This window comes from Pocillopora damicornis, chromosome 10 (genome assembly GCF_964200805.1).
Source record: "Pocillopora damicornis chromosome 10, jaPocDami1.2, whole genome shotgun sequence".
Classification (NCBI taxonomy): domain Eukaryota; kingdom Metazoa; phylum Cnidaria; class Anthozoa; order Scleractinia; family Pocilloporidae; genus Pocillopora; species Pocillopora damicornis.
The window spans coordinates 15,289,111-15,305,409 of NC_142679.1; the positions used below are offsets into that span (position 1 = coordinate 15,289,111).

The window sequence follows — 16,299 nt, forward strand, 5'->3', positions numbered from 1 at the left end:
ACAAAGAAAATGAGCGGGAAAACGAGACGCGGCTTCCCCGACTGTCTCATTGTTTTACTAGAGATCGTTGTTTTATCAGGGTTTTATGGCAGAGCTCCTGTCTATAAATGTATTTTGTACTTACGAAAATGATTCGTTGCTCACGCGGCTGGCCATCAATTAACCGTGACGGCAGAAAAGGGTTTTGACAATGTTCAAGTTGAAATGGTAATCAACCGAATGCATGTACTTAAAAGGCAAACTTTACGTGTGGTTTCATTAAAAAAAAATTAGGAAAAAGATTACCACTCATATTTTTCGAGCCTAAAAATCATGGTTATGATTCTACAGGTGACAACAACGTACGTTCTGGCATCATATATAACTTAGATTCTTGTTCCTTTCAATCATAACTGCGTTGGGAGCGAAATTCAATGCTTTGGTAAAACAGCATACATCCGTGTAAGGAACACATTTGGTTGGTGCAAAACTCGTATCGCATATCAAACGTGAGCGTAATGATTTCCCTTAGCGATTTTAAAAAGACTAATGCTCCCTGATTATGTCTTCTTCATTGGTTTATTGGTTTAATACAAAACAATTTTCTATTGGAAAAAATGATTGTCAGTCTTAAATTTTTGGAGAGAAAATCCAGATCTGCTCCTCTGATTTGAAGTAATTATGCCTATTGCTACTTGCATACACATCAGATGCCAAATTGTTAAAGCGATAACTAGAGGATGACGGTATCCTGCTTAAGTTAGTTTTACGCGTCTTTTAAAGACCTGATCTTCATTTTTTGAATAATACTTAAAAAAGACATAGAAGATGACTTGAGAGAGAAATCCGAATATCCTCTCATTCTCATGACACCAAGTTTCCGAAATCCTTTCCATTCCTTTCCTTCTAGTCTTGTCCTACAAAAGTACCACTCCCCCAAAAAAAAAATACAAAAAAAGCTCTAAACTTGGAAAAAACTGTTTTCAAATATTCTCCCCTGACTTTAGTTTCATTCAGTTCTTGTTGATTAAGCATATATATATATATATATATATTTGCGACCCAATTATGGCCAAGGCCAATCCTCATTCACAAGACAGCCATTCTTTTCGTAGTGCTCTAACAAGCTTTTCCACGCTGGATCCAATGCCAGAAGATACCTGTTTCCTAAAGAAAATAAGATGAGGCTTGGTTATTCAAACAATACAATGATGGTGCCCTATCCGACAATCGTGGTGCTTTATTTGTAAGCTTTATAAACTTCTTTGTTTACCTCCACAACTTCCACTAAGAAGGAATGAAAAAGTTACTAAGAGTTAGATCCAACTTAGGGGATTTAGAGGATGAGATGAAATTACGGCTCTGATCGCAGAGTCTGGTAAACCAAAACCAACGACATCTTAGAATGCTTTAAAAACTCTATCTTAACCTTCTCTGACAAGACTTGAACTGCATATCTCACCTATAATGCAAAGTCCTCTGCGTGCTCGAGTGAGTCCCACGTTCATTTGATGCTCATCAGTCAAGAACCCCAGATGTTCACGAAGCCAAGAAGGGGAAGGCTCAGGATCTATTTCGTCACGGTTCACGGACCGAACCAACGATATTATGACGTAATCCCATTCACTCCCTAAAATTTGAGAGAAAAAGGGCGACGTCGAATGTCAAAGTTCAACACTTTACCAGAGCTGCACCTTCTTCCCACGCGCGCGATTTTTTTCGATCTCAGATCTCCCTATTTTTTTCAAAGAGCTATGTAAGTTTATATTGAACAGTTAAGGTACGTCACGAATAATATTAATGATAAGGATTCGTTTACTGTTTATAAATACTGTATTTATTCCTAAGAGTAACTTGTTACTGCCTTACCTTGACTTTTAGTGATTGTTGTAACTTTGATATCCTCATATGCTCCCTTTAAGAGCTCAGTGATTTTGCTTCGCTGTTCTCTGTAAGGTGACAGGATGACCACATCTGACTTCCGCACATGGGCCACGTAACGGTTAACAAGATGCTTTGCTATTTGAACCTGTTCGTGAGGAAAGAGGAGGAAGTGAGAAAGGATGACTTTATAGCCGCGTAAAGCTTCAGTATAGCAAAGAGTACTCTGGTACACAGTTCCCAATCGAACGATGAAGGGCTAAGGATCATTTGGCGACTATCCTTTGACAGTTAAAATATACATCAAGTGAACATGCAGAAAAAAAAATGTATTTCTGATGTGAGCAGAGGTTTTAGGAGGAACTTTTTTAGTCTGGACTAGCTTTTGTCTCCAGAATAAACATGCCTTTCAGATAGAGGTGACTCCGGCATAGAAGGAGTTCCACTGCACTTTAAAAGAACTGGAACAAAAAAAGTCGCAGATCAACCACATCATTGGCTTTAGGAAATCTGGTAGTGATTTAACCTTATTTTAGCCATAATACATTAAATGTCTTCTGTATGATGATAAATCTTAAGTTAAGCTTGGAAAATACTCACGTTACTTTGCAATCACACATATGAACATGAGGGGACGCAAATCGTCTGCACTGTAAGTACATATCATCAGGTGATTTAATCCCATTTTAATCCCATCCGATCTCACAATTTACGAAAACTTCATTATTCTTGTGAAAAATGATAGCCGTCTTATTGAAACTTGATGACAAGTATAAGCCGGCAAAGAAAACAGTGCAAAAGCAATTATCTGTCACATCGATGTCAGCAGCAACAGGATTATGACACCTTACAGTCCCCATACATTTTCTTAGACTAAAAGTCTAAGAAAATGTAGGGGACTCTCCGGGATACTTACAGTACAGCCGATTTGCGTCCCCTCATGTAAGAGAACATGAGCTGCCAATGATCAGATCATGTTCTTTTGTTTGAAAGAAATTTGATATACCTACTTCCTTAATCTTCCCAACTTTCTCAAATTTGGTGAGAATTTACTTACTGCCTTATGAACTTCTTTCATGTTTCTTTTGGACTCCTCGTTGCTCTCTGAGGTTGCTATGGGAGCAGACTCTTCTTGCCCTTCAACGTGACAGAAGACAATTGGTAGTTTCCTCTGGCGGCGCACTTGTGCAGGCCAAAAGGAAACGGGACTAGGAGCACGTGACTTCACCACGTCAGCTGTACGTAGCTTTTTATTATAAAATTGTGTTGATGGAAATTCACAAATTCCATCATGCTAGAAATAGGAAGAGACTTGTTAAAAAGATGTCTTTGTAGAGACAAAAAGAAGTTAAATTAAATTGTTTTCCTGGTGGGTGTAATACAGCGAAAGTGTCCTGATAGACTCAAGGAGGGAGAGTAATTAAAGTAACTTAATTGTAAAAAAATTCATGCTACAAGTTTTTAAAGGTAAGGGAGAGAGAAAATCACTAAAACACTGGCTAAGGTTAAATCTAGAAAGACAAATAAACTGGGAACAATTAAAGAGTTGCGAAGTCCATGCTTCAGAGATCAATATTTAGGTACTTGCACTGATACCTTGTCAAGCGCCAGAACAATTATATTAATCCCAGAGATAAGTGAGTTTTCTGAAACAATCTTTCAGAAAAATAAGTGTTTTACAGTTAGACTATTGAACCTGTGCCTCAGAGGCTAACGAAGGCAATCAAAGTACCATTTCTTAGAATGGTAGAATCTATGATTGCCCTTGCTAAAATATCTCACCATTCTGTACTGAAGTTCCAGCATTGTAGCTCGTTTAGAGTGCCTCTCAAACATTGACACACTCAAGCCAAGTGTCTTTGCGACGTGGTCTTGTATTACAGGCTGCAGTTGTTTGTGATCACCAATCAAAACCACTTGTTTTGCTCCAGAGCACGTAATAGGCACGAGTGATTCAGGCTCCATGCACATGCCACATTCATCGACAATGCATTGCTGGATGTTGTCGCAAGAAGAGACCATCCTAGGACTTCCCGAAGCTGCGCAAGTACAAAGAATGATTTGAACTCCAGACTTTTGAAGGGCCCACTCTTCAGCCAGTCCAATGGTCTTGGGGGAAAACATGTAAAAAAGGCCATCATTTTTATCAAGTGATAAAGGTATTTGGCTCGACACGAAAAGTTGTAAGGAGATTTACTAAAACTTTTTTTTCGGGAAATTTTCTGTGGATTTGAACGGAAAACGAAGTTTTTGATTTATGAAAACAAGTCTTGGTTATTTTGAATGTCTCTTTGAAAGAGCTATACAAGAGGAATCTCTCTGTTATTCTATATAACCTTCATTAAGCAGTGCCTTAGTTTATCAATGTAATCACGAGAACTCAATCATTCCTATGGTAGAGAATTCCCACCAATCACCAGCCTTCCCATCGGTCTAATATCTGGCACGTACTTAAGCGCTAAAATTTGTTGAAAAGAGTTAACTTTTCTAATCTTTCTTCTATTCTCACATCGTAGCATTTAATCAAACCCTTCACAAAACTCTCACCTTGCGGTAATCGGCGACTTCCTTTTGGCCTATCGTTTCATTCATTGCTTTACACTGAGCGAATCCCTCTTCATATTTCCTGAGCTCCTCCGAAAAAGGGCATTCAGGACCTCTAATCACGTGATGAAGGGATACAGATCTTATTTGGTCACTGGAGATTTTCAGTTCGTCATCACTCCTCGTTGATCGAGCTGGCTTCAACTTGTTTGGAATTGGGAACTCTTTCTGCTCAACTTGATCACTATAAACTCTCAAAACTTTCAAATCTGGTACTTTTAAAAGGAGCTCTGGGGTTGGAAGATGAAAGTATATGTCAGCTGTTGAGATTTGTCTGGGACTTATTTTGGATTGACTAAAACTGTCTACTTATTACTTAAGCTTTGCACAGCCAAATCAATATTGAATGATAGCGGACAGCTGCATTTTTACACTGTCTGAATAAGTTATCGTTAAACGATTAAAAAATTTCCCGCTGGGCGATCGTTGGCACAATCATCACCACCATGTGATACCTCTTTTGTTGGCACGAATCTTATGAGGTCGTGCGCACAAGAGAAGCAGTTGTGAAAGACCGGGAAACGCGATCTAACAAGGCGGCAAATACCATTTCCAAAACAGCCAATATCTGTTCCGATTTTTTCGTGTGCTAAATACTTTACTCTGAGTATGCCAACAAACTTGAACACGAGGTTAGCTTTTTAATGTGAGTTTATTCCTAGTTGATCAAATTGGACGATATTGATATCAAATTGGAAAGATACCAACATCAAGCTAGCTTGGAGCATTTTCTGTTGAAATGGATTGTCCTTCGGTGGAAAATTACCGCGGAACCTCATAGAGTCCCATATCGCAATTTGATTTCTTATGAAACAGAAGTCCTGATATTTTTTCCCATCATAGCCCACCTGTAACCACGTCCACAGACTTGTTAGACGGTCCACAATACATAACTTGAGGCGGTGATTTGTGTGCTCCATCACATTCAGTTTCACTTGTCTCTTTTTTCAACGGCTTCAAAGACTTTTTCTTTTTGTTTTGTTCCGCGAACCAGTAAGCGATGTGTACTCCTGTTACAGTTTTCCCAGTACCTGAGAAAAATGATATTTTTGGTTGTTTGTAAGTGAAATTTATTTGTAAGTGAGTTGTCACATGCAAGCTATTATTACTGTCATTCGTGTGGAAGCTCAGAAATGTGTATGCTAGCGCATTTTTTCAGGTGTCATGGAATACTGGTAACATGGACTATTTCCGTACATCATTACTAAGTCATGGTCAGTCGAACTAAAAAGTGGTTATATGCGAGATAATTCTTAAGCCTCCAATCGCTTTTAGTCGTTAATCGAAAAACACAATATTCTTACCTGGTGGACCCTGTATTAGCGTGAATGGATGGCAAAGTGCTTCTTTGACCGCGGCCTCTTGATATGTGTTCAACTTCTTAAATCCAAACTGTGTCAAAAACAGGCTTGTGGGGAGTTCGCCATAACTTTCTAACCGTGACCGAAAAGAAAAAACCGTAATGATGGCTAAGTATTGCACGAACGCTAAAAGCTAAAAGCTTCAAGAGAATTTAATACTAATCTCCAATAAAAAGTACCTTTTGAGGGCTCCTCTCCTCTGCAAATGGCATGAACTAGCTCAGATGAGTGTTCCAAATTGCACAGTGCTGCATACATTCGTCTGAAGAGTTGAAATGAAAGTTAATCCATACCAACAATTCCAAGATGTAATAAGGTAAGTAATTGATTTTAACTAGGAAACCAATGGAGTTGTATTTTTCTCGTGATAAAGGTTCAGTAGTTAACACAATTTTGCTCCATAAATTCAGTTTGTTGCAGTTATTATTGATTCGCATAATTGTGTTGTTTAATTGTTTATTCCGCATAATTGCTCATGCTCAGTTAGCGCAGAGTTACTTTGAATTAATAGACTACAAGATTAATTCAACAACGTGAAAAATTTAACAAGGATCTTATTCAAGTATCTTATGAGAGCATGGCTATTTATGTACCTTTGAGGAAGTGTTCTGTGGATGAGTTCTAGAGTACATCTGTAACCCTCTTCGTTGAAAAGTCCCTCTGGTATGGTTGACGCCGATTGATGAAGATACATTATAACTTTTACCTTCTGTTTTTCTTTAAAAAAGTTAACATCTTTGATTATGCAGTGTGCCACCCAAAAGTCACTAGCACTTCCGCTTGAATCAGAATGTAGATTGTCTTTGGAAGACTGTGGAAAGGGGAAAACCTTAAATAAGCATATAATAGCAATGCCATAGACTTACAGGAGTATTGAGATAGGGTAAGTACCTTTCTGTGGCTTTCACTTTCCCCAGAAGGAGGCGACGTTTTGGAGTAAGACATACGGATACATACTAAATCTCCCTCATAAAAATTTAGCTGACGGCTCTGACAATAGCTGAAAGGAAGCTTAAACTCTCCTCTTGCAGAATCAGCCTTGTGTTTCCATACCACGTTAAGGTTTTCAATAGTGAACCCATCATTCTCCTTTACTGCTTCTGTGGCTGCCTCCATAGCAAGAACTGGTTTCCAAGCCTCTACGTATTCGTCGATACTTTCATACCGTTCCCTTGATGCTTGGTGTCTCGCTGTGTGCGAAAATGACTCCCTTGGATGCTTACGGTGTTCAATGCAGATATTAAGATGAACATCTACCTTAAATACTTGGACATCGGGTTCGAGGATTCCTCGTATCATGTGAGGACAGAGCTGGACAGACAGGAAATCGTATTTCCTGAGTGTAACTTTCTTCTCGTAAAAATGGTCTACCGTTCCTTCAAATGACGGCTGTGCCTCGTCATTTTGATGAGGATGCTTGTAATGGATACCATGCACGTGGCCAAAAGACGTTTGAGCTGAGGTGTCCTTCCCACGATTGGAAGGCACAGTGCTAAGCTTCTCTTTTACTTCTTTGATTGTAGTTGTTAGATTCTCCTTGTCGTTAGCTCGAATCATATCCAACACAGAGACCCAAACATCAAGAGGAATTTCGATCACTTCGTCAATGCCGCTGTAAATAGAAGTGGATGACTCTGTAGTGTCTCTCTTGAGATCTGGCGCCACATACTTTCTGATTTTCCATTTGAGAATGATCGATTGCTCGTCACCTTGAATTTCTTTTTTTTCATCCACAGTCAGTAAATTGAGGTGACTGAGGGCAATTCTTTTGTTCCTAGTAGCCAAGAGGTCATCTTCTCTATTTAAGATTTGAAGACACATTGACTGATGCTGAATGGATTCAATAAAAACTCGCGTCTCACGACACCGTTGCTGAAGCTGAGTTGCCAGGTGGATCCTCCTGCAATACTTTTCAAATTTACGTGCGTTGTCTTGGATGAATGTATATCGTCGACACACCTTTGAAACTTCATCTTTAGTAGGGAGATTAACTGCGTAGTTGGTGGAAGACGTCAAGACGAGACCAATTAGTAGCCGATGCACCACGATATCAATATACCGCCTTATTGGCGACGTAAATTGTGTGTATCGAGGTATTCCGAGAGAGTAGTGGCAAATGTTCTCCGGTGATTGATCGCCTTCGCAAACGCATCGAGATTCAGACTGTATACGTCGAAAATGTGAAACAGCTGTGGCAATTTGTGGGTGAATACTCTCGTTACAAATCAGGTATTGAAGTGTGGGAAAATCGTTTGACTCGACGGCTTGACATATTGCACGCCAAACTTGCTTCTGGATCTTAAACTTGATGCTGTCATCATGAAAAGCCTCTAGTGGTGTGGCGTCTGTTGTGTCCTTCGTGAACGTTGCGGATAACGTAAGTGACATTCTGGTATACTTGCCGTACATTTGAATCCATTCGGCCAGTCTGTGATCTTTTGGTGGCAGCTGTATCTTCAGAAGTGCTAATTCAGAGTTCTTTTGTGATAAAAGTTTTGCGATTTCTTGATTTGCAAGAATCATCCATTCTTCTACAAGCTCGTGGGCTTCAAAGTCATTTCCTTCGTTTTGCCAGTGATCGAATGCTCGATCTCGGAGGCGATGAAATCTACTCTTTTGTGCCAAGGAACTTAAACGTCTAACCTTCCCCTTTATGTCTTCTGAAATTTCTGATGTGCTCGCATCTTTTTCATCGATGATCATCTGAGCCTCAGCATAGCTCAAACGACAACAGGATCGAACAATTGTGCGTTTTATCTCTGGTTTATCAACTAATATCCCCTCTTCGTTAATGGTCGCGAAAACCGATACTGCAAGACGGTCCTTATTAGGGAGAAGGCTGCAAAAATTCTCACTAAGTTGGCGCGGAAGCATAGGAACATTTTCATGTCCGTTTTGGGGGTAATATGAAGAGCAACGAGAGAATGCTTCATCGTCTAATGGAGTGTTTGGTCTAACAAAGAAGGTGGCATCGGCAATGTGTATTCCTAATCGGAAGGTTGAACGCGATATATTCTCGATCGTCAAGGCATCGTCAAGGTCCATGGATGTGGGAGGATCAATTGTGATTGCATCGGAAACCTTGGTGCGATTATTACGTTCTACTTCAGGAATAGTCCATCCTAGGGGAAAGTTGTCTTCCACATACCTCAAGGTCTGTTCTCTAAATTCTCGTCTTACCCCATGCTCAGCGTACGCAATCTCCATGCTACTTCTCAAGTCGTGTCCTCTGGATAGTGATCGCACAACGATACCAAGAGGGTTGGAGAAGTCTCTTTTCCACTGAAGGTATTTCACAACAAAGAGGTACTTCCCAGTGAGGACTTTCTCTTTTTTAAACATTTTTACTTTTATGGCTCTTCCGTTGTGATCCTTTCTGTACATTGGAATATCCTCACAAGTCTTGTCCGTAAGGTTGACCAGTTTAGTTGCTGCTTTGTTGATGGGTACCATCACCGCAGGATTTGCGTAATCTGTTGTACACACAAACTGACGTTCGTGTGGACTTATTATGTGTTCAAGTACACCTGAATAAGGGAAATTTTAATAAGATTGAAGAAGATGTTTTGATTACTAATAAGAATATTCTGATGTCATGTATTTATTTAGCTGTTATCATATGTCTATATGTCATGAAAGAGTCTCTAAACTGATGGACGCAATTTATCGTGGCTACTAACGATCAATACTTTTGTCGATTCGGGCAATCTCGTGTTTTTTCACCAGGATGCACGACGTGTTTTCTTAACCAATCGGATTAGTCTTAACTAGGACTGTGAAGGTAACTGCACTTAAAGTAAATCAATGTAGGGAGAAAAGTAAATCATCTTACCAACAACTCTTCCTTGGACCCCTGGCTCATTTTCATCAGCCTTTGAACGGGCTTTCCTCTCAACTAGCTCTATAACAACTTTGTCTCTATCGAATGCTTGACGGAGCTTTCCCTTGATGTGAATGGATGGCGTCTTGGTATCTTCTACCTCTGCATAACCCACCTGCGACTTTTCGGGACTAAGACGAAGGTTACATACAATGTATTTCTCAGGTTCGTCTGCAATGAGCTGCATCAAGACAGAGGGATCAAGAAAATCCTGTTGCTTTGAGGAAATCATGATTCGTTTTGCTCTTTCAGAGGGAGAATTGTAAAAGCCAAGGTTAGTAAGACGCACTTCAATACGGCCGTTTATGACTCGTACCTCTGGAAACAGGTCCTTTATGTCGGCACCACCCTTGAATGTAGGGTGTTGTGCGTGCTCGATTGGTGGCTTTTTCAAGCCTTCCACCGCTTGAAGAGAAGGGAATTCGCAGTCGTCAAAAATTGATTTGCGTTCTTCGTCCATTTTCAGTGTTTCTTCGCATTTTTGGACAAATGCCTGAATTATTTCGTCCATGTCTCTCGGAAATACTGTCTCGTCCTCAAGAACGCTATCTTGAAAGTCGTTTGAATCTCCATTGTCGTCGTCAGGCTCTTCTTCACCCTGATCCTGATCCTGATCCGTAAGGCTGAGAATGGGTATACCTTTGCTGTCCAAGGCATCATTTTCCGCCGATCCTTCACTCGAGATTCGCTGGCCACTTGCCTCTCGGGTGTCGCTCTCTGTTTCCACAACTTTCCTAAAATTTTGCTCCTCTATCACCTGCCTTACATAAACGTCCTCTTGGGCAATTTCTATTGCTTTCTCGGGTGCTTTTGCGCCTAAGCTCTTCTCAAGCTTTGGAACGAAACTTGGAATGAACGTCTTAGCTTCAGGATTGAGCTGGACACTGGCAATAGAAGCGCTTATTTCTCTTGATAGCTCTTCCATTGTTGTCCCAAATAGGCCACCCGCCTTATTACATCTCTTAATGTAGTCTCTCCAGATTCCGCGACATTCTCCCACTGTGCAAAGAGAGACAGGATCGCCCACTACTGCCACCATGCATCTCGCTCTCGTCACAGCTGTGTTAAGTAATTTTGGATCTGACAAAAATTCCCAATAAAGTTGTCCACCTGATCCACTGTTACGCAATTCTTCTTGCTGCGGCTTGCAGGTATGAAATGTACGCACGGTACTGATAAAAAGCACCCGAAATTCTTCTCCTGAAAAAAAAATACAACAAAATGAAAGATAAATAGGATAAAAAAAGATTAAAGTAGGTAAGTCGATCTATTATACATGTTCTTGGATGATTTAAAAATAGGGAAGACTTTACCTTGCACGTTATGGATTGTATCCACCTTTACATCACTCAGATCTTGATCTTTTACCTGTCGTAATCTTTTTCGTATGGCTTTAACCTAGGTATTGGGTATACATCGTGTTCAATTAGGATGAAGAATCTAAATCAAGAGGTTTCTTTGCAAGAATAGAGAAAAACATTTATATTATTTGAGTAACACGGACGCTGTTTTGATTTTGTAGGCAAGAAAGAGGTGAATTGGCATCTCTGTGACCTCTTAGTAAAAGCAAAAGCATGGAAGTAACGAGAGGCTTGCATGTTACTATTAAAGGTTTTAATAGCAAAAGAAATAGCAACGCTCCCTTTATCTCTTGCATGGATTGACGTGTGAATAATTTTTTTCAGGGACTGAACTTGACAAGGCTTCTCTATCTTTCATTCTATATCACTTGATTCAATCGCTCCAGCATTAATGATGAAAAAGAGAGTCGTTTACAGACTGATACCATTTTAACCCCATATCATTATTAAGAAGAAGTCTGTAAGAATCAAACAACTTGGGAAATGAAAATTTTCAACCCCCCTTCAAATTTTGCATGCAGGCAGGCACTCAGGGGGCATGCACAAAAATGCCCTTTTAAAAGGTTGCAGCACTCTTGTTGCCATGGTAACAACGGGTGCTTGTTTGAGGCCTGAGGCCTCATTTTCATAAAAAAACGTCGCAAAAAAAGAGTGAAATGTTTATTTCTCTATCTCAAGCTAAACACAACATTTCAAATTGGCACCTCTACCATACATAGTGACATCATTCGTCTTCACTTTGATACATTTAATTTTCCCTGGGGGTAAATATGAACACACCAATAGATTCACGGCTGTTTCGCGATGGAAATTTAGTTCGCGAATGCGGTCTACAGGAAGTTCCTTTCTCCGACCGACCTATTTCTTCAGAAGGGTATACCCTTAGGGTTTGTACCTTCTTTCAGGAAGGGATGCGGGAATATTTGTATTTTTGTGTTATTGCGTGTAGTTCGTTCCATTTGAAGGGGGAGGGAATATTCGCAATAAACCATGTTGATCATGGCCAAGAACAACGATTTAACTACCAGATCAAAGCACTATAGTAACATGTAATTGGAGGATAATTATATTATCCCTGGTCGTGACTGAAATGTTGACCGATAGAAATGTCTTGTCCCTACTTTCACTATTTCCTGTAGCTTCCCATGACAGATCGATGACGTATTCTTTTCGGGAAGGAAATCACACGCACTTAGTGCACCTTTCTTGCACGTAACAGAAGGCCGTGGACATTTTAGCATTTTGTCATACATCGTGTATTCTTTGTTTAGCCTATGGGTAAGCATGATTGCATTAAGAGGATAAATTCGCGTAGTTCAGGGGCATTAGTTCGAGGCCAAAGAGGAGATGGACGCCATGTTTACTATTAGGTGATGAAGTGTAATCGCAGACTACACCGCTCAAAACAATTCGGATCGATTAAAACGTCAAGTTATAGAGACTAACGGCAAAGGAGAGACGTAAAGCCAGAGTCGTTTCTTTATTGAAAGAAAAATTCGAATCAATCAGAATCTTGCCTGAAAATGAGAAGACCTCAAAAAGGCGATAAGTCATTTCGCGTCAAAACAAGATGCCATCAAGCCGTCGTATAGTTAACTATCCCGCAAATGCAATCTCTTCTAGGAGAACATTAACCAGGGAAGCAAAACACAATGTCTGCGCATAAGTTAGCTATTTCCTCGGGCTTTGCGCATATACTTTTTACGACCTAGTTATCAGTGGGCTCTTTCTTGTCGAGTCGTTACGCGTACATTTTCAGCGGTTTCAAACTGAAAATGTCAATCTGACATGCGCGAACTAAATTTCCACTGGCGGGCGTTTTGAAACAGCCATGAGATTATTTATCTCGGTACAGTTTCGGTCATTTTTGTTGTCGGGTAAAACAGGGAAAACGTTTATCTGAATTTCCCCAAAAGTATACCGATTCTGGAACTGAAACTACCCACCTAGCTGATTATAATATTCTAGTTTTTTAAATATGTAAAAACCTCTGCGGGCCTGTCTCTACTTTCCATAGGGGCAATTCGGGAACGAAGCTCAAAATCAGATATTGCATAATTTGGCGATGTTTACATCTAATGTTCTAAACAACAAACGTTTCAGACAAATGAAACGTGCGAGGCTTTGGAAGAATGTTATCTTATGAGCAATATCCCGAAGAGAAATCTCGCCTCTGGTTGTCATCTTTAAAAAAAATTGTTCAACCTTCATGGAGGAGTACTCGACGCAACTACAAACATATACCTCAAATCGTGTGCATATCATCCAGATTCCGAGTGCTGCACCTTCTTTCATGGGAATTTAAGCAATCCAAAATCCTCTGAAGAGACGCTTTTATATTTGTATGTCATTTGAAACATGTTGAAGTCGGCTGATCTACACGAAACTATCCATGTTTCAATTTTCTGAAACATTTGTTGTTTAGAACATTAGATGTAAACATCGCCAAATTATACAATATCTGATTTTTGAGCTTCGTTCACGAATTTCCTTATGGAAAGTAGAGGCAGGTCCGCAGAGGTTTTTACATATTTAAAAAACTAGAATATTATAACCAGCCAGGTGGGTAGTTTCAGTTCCAGAATCGGAGTACTTTTGGAGAAATTCAGCTAAACGTTTTCCTTGTTTTACCCGACAACAAAAACTACCGAAAATGTAGCGAGATAAATAATCTATTGGTGTGTTCACATTCGCTCCCAGGGAAAATTGAATGTATCAAAGTGAAGAAATATGATGTTACTATGTATGGTAGAGGTGCCAATTTGTAATGTTGTATTTAGCTTGAGATAGAGAAATAAACATTTCACTCTTTTTTTGCGACGTTTTTCTTTATGAAAATGAGGACCCAGGCCTCGAACAAGCACCCGTTGTTACCATGGCAAGAAGAGTGCTGCAACCTTTTAAAAGGGCATTTTTGTGCATTCCCCCTGAGTGCCTAGCTGCATGCAAATTTTTAGGGGGCGTTGAAAATTTTCATTTCCCAAGATGTTTGATTCTTACAGATACTTGATCTTAACATCTTTTCCTGAAGAATAAAATCACTAACCTGGTAACGGTAAGAGGACAATACTGCAATATCAGACAGAATTTTGGGGCCCCAAACAGTTGGCCAACTGTCGGCAATCTCTTTCACCCTCTTCTCTACTTCATAAACCTCAGACAAGTTTAGATAAGAATTGTCTTGCTCTTTTTTTTCTTTACCGCGTGCGGAGAAGAATAAAAGGGGGCCATATTTCGGGTGCTTCGGTTGGGATTCATGGCCACGAGCAATCAGCTTTTTACCATAAAAATTTTCAGAGGGAAACTTGAGAATACACTCATTGCATCGGTAGTTTTCTGTCAGCCACATAACATTGGATTCCTCATCTAGGTTGGGATTCCTCTTGGGTGCTTCAGCCTCATACTTTTCATAGAGGTCGAAGAGCCTTTCAGCCAGTGACTTTTGCAGTCCCAAACTTCGCGCTTGAGGCGAATAGACTTCTGGGCTCATCTATCGTAAGATAAATGTATAAACGTTGCCCTTAAAGTAACGACTGAAAACATAAACTGTTATTCTTTCTGTAAAGTTTTCTTTGGGTGCATTGGTTTTTTTCCACGTACAGTTTACGTTTTCGATGATACAAACAGTAATAATGGTTACAATACTAACGAACGCTAATAAATAGGTAGAAAATTACGATAGTAGCCGTCGAAATAGAACTTTAGAACTCAGTCCCCTAAATCTAGACCTGTACCTGCATGTGATCTCCCGTAAAGACTACTTTCGTGTTTGTTCCCGCAAACTTCAATGGATTTAACGCCTCGGGTTCAAGCGCCTGAGCGGCCTCATCGATGAGGATATGAGTGAAGAATCCGTGCAACACTTCCAGATCAAGTAGCACTTGTGATGTGCTCAGCGTTGTAATCACTACGCGATGCTCAACGACGTCATCCCGACAAGGCAAAACAAACATACCATCCTTGATCAAACAATACTTTCTGGCTATCTCAGATGCAGTTTCGAGTCTGAAATTAGAGATATGAAAATCAGTTACTCACCGATACCTGTCCATGTAAAGAAAGCACCTATGCAGTTTCTATGGTCATTTCTGTTAAATCAGAAGCACATACTTCAGTTTTTTATCTGATAGGGCCGTCAGGCAGCCGTTATGAGTCCTTTGTGATTTAGTCCCTGATGAGAAGTTAAGTATATGTATGAAAACTGATTTGGCTCTTTTAGCTTTATCTCTTTACCTTCTCATTGGCTGATAAACCCTTAGAGGCCTTGCTGCAGGTATTCCATTCATGGTAAGATATCCATGCAACAATTCCACGTGGATGTCTGCTGCCCGATTAGAATGAGTGCATAACAGAATTCTGTGGGATTTGTCCAGCTGTACCAAAAGACGCACAGCTTGGTTAAGAGTAAATGTTTTTCCTGTTCCAAACGGACCAAATACAACCAGAGGGAGGGCATTATCCTCAAGGGAAGCAATCCTTTCGATGACTTTCTTCTGATTTGAATTCAAACGCTTGTCGAGAAGCCATTGCCAACGAATTTTTACCTGCAATTTCAACATTCCCGTCTGTTTAAGCTACATATATTTAGAATGCGACCTAAGGTTTCAATGCATACCTATAGAATATGAATGCTTACTTCACTTATGACAGTTCCAACACTTGGATCCGGGAATATGAGACGTAACTGTCCTGAGGTAAGTCTTTCAACAGCTTCGTGCAACTGACAAAGTGGCCACCGATTCAGCTGGAACTGAGCATGAACGGCAACATCACAGGTGTCATGCAGCTTTAGGTCTGAACACAGTTTGGACGGGAGTCTTAGAACAACGCACTCACTCTCAACTTTCTCTACTGGAGCCTCGTAAACCGTTTTAGATCCACTATTGGCCAGTTGGAGCCAGACAGAATTGACGTTGCGGTAAAGGAGACGGCCAGCTGCATCGTCTGGTCTTAGAGCGTCTTCTTCTTGCAGATGGAGGACACCAAACAATTCGCCATCCACGGCACACTTCATTCCAGTCATGTCGTCGAAAATATTCCACTGAGCATGTAGCTGGGCATTATTTAAGGTGTAACTAAATAAAATAAAACAACCAGGAGAAAAACTAAACAAAAACTAAACAAAATCTTATCATCAAGTAACTAGTAATTAGGCAACCTCACCATCCACCGAAAAAAGTGGTGTAAAAATATAAATCGTTTTTATGCCGTTTCATTTCATCTTTGATTTACC

At 40.1% G+C, this 16,299-nt stretch overlaps 1 protein-coding gene across 1 annotated transcript in view; it reads right to left on the bottom strand.

Moving 5' to 3' along the window:
• Window positions 1–539: 539 nt before the first annotated feature.
• The window catches only part of LOC149039102 (3'-5' exoribonuclease HELZ2-like), a 32,464-nt gene continuing 16,704 nt past the window's right edge, over window positions 540–16,299 (bottom strand). The window contains exons 21-37 of the mRNA XM_089184504.1: window positions 15,703–16,141; window positions 15,300–15,610; window positions 14,801–15,071; window positions 14,113–14,556; window positions 11,019–11,103; window positions 9,658–10,905; window positions 6,717–9,352; window positions 6,419–6,636; window positions 6,005–6,087; window positions 5,769–5,897; window positions 5,313–5,495; window positions 4,408–4,694; window positions 3,643–3,969; window positions 2,918–3,154; window positions 1,849–2,008; window positions 1,442–1,609; window positions 540–1,146 (exon numbers count right to left, since the gene is read on the bottom strand). Of these exons, the coding sequence (XP_089040630.1) occupies window positions 1,046–1,146; window positions 1,442–1,609; window positions 1,849–2,008; window positions 2,918–3,154; window positions 3,643–3,969; window positions 4,408–4,694; window positions 5,313–5,495; window positions 5,769–5,897; window positions 6,005–6,087; window positions 6,419–6,636; window positions 6,717–9,352; window positions 9,658–10,905; window positions 11,019–11,103; window positions 14,113–14,556; window positions 14,801–15,071; window positions 15,300–15,610; window positions 15,703–16,141 (7,327 nt within the window). The 3' untranslated portion in view covers window positions 540–1,045. The remainder of the gene's footprint in view (window positions 1,147–1,441; window positions 1,610–1,848; window positions 2,009–2,917; window positions 3,155–3,642; window positions 3,970–4,407; window positions 4,695–5,312; window positions 5,496–5,768; window positions 5,898–6,004; window positions 6,088–6,418; window positions 6,637–6,716; window positions 9,353–9,657; window positions 10,906–11,018; window positions 11,104–14,112; window positions 14,557–14,800; window positions 15,072–15,299; window positions 15,611–15,702; window positions 16,142–16,299) is intronic.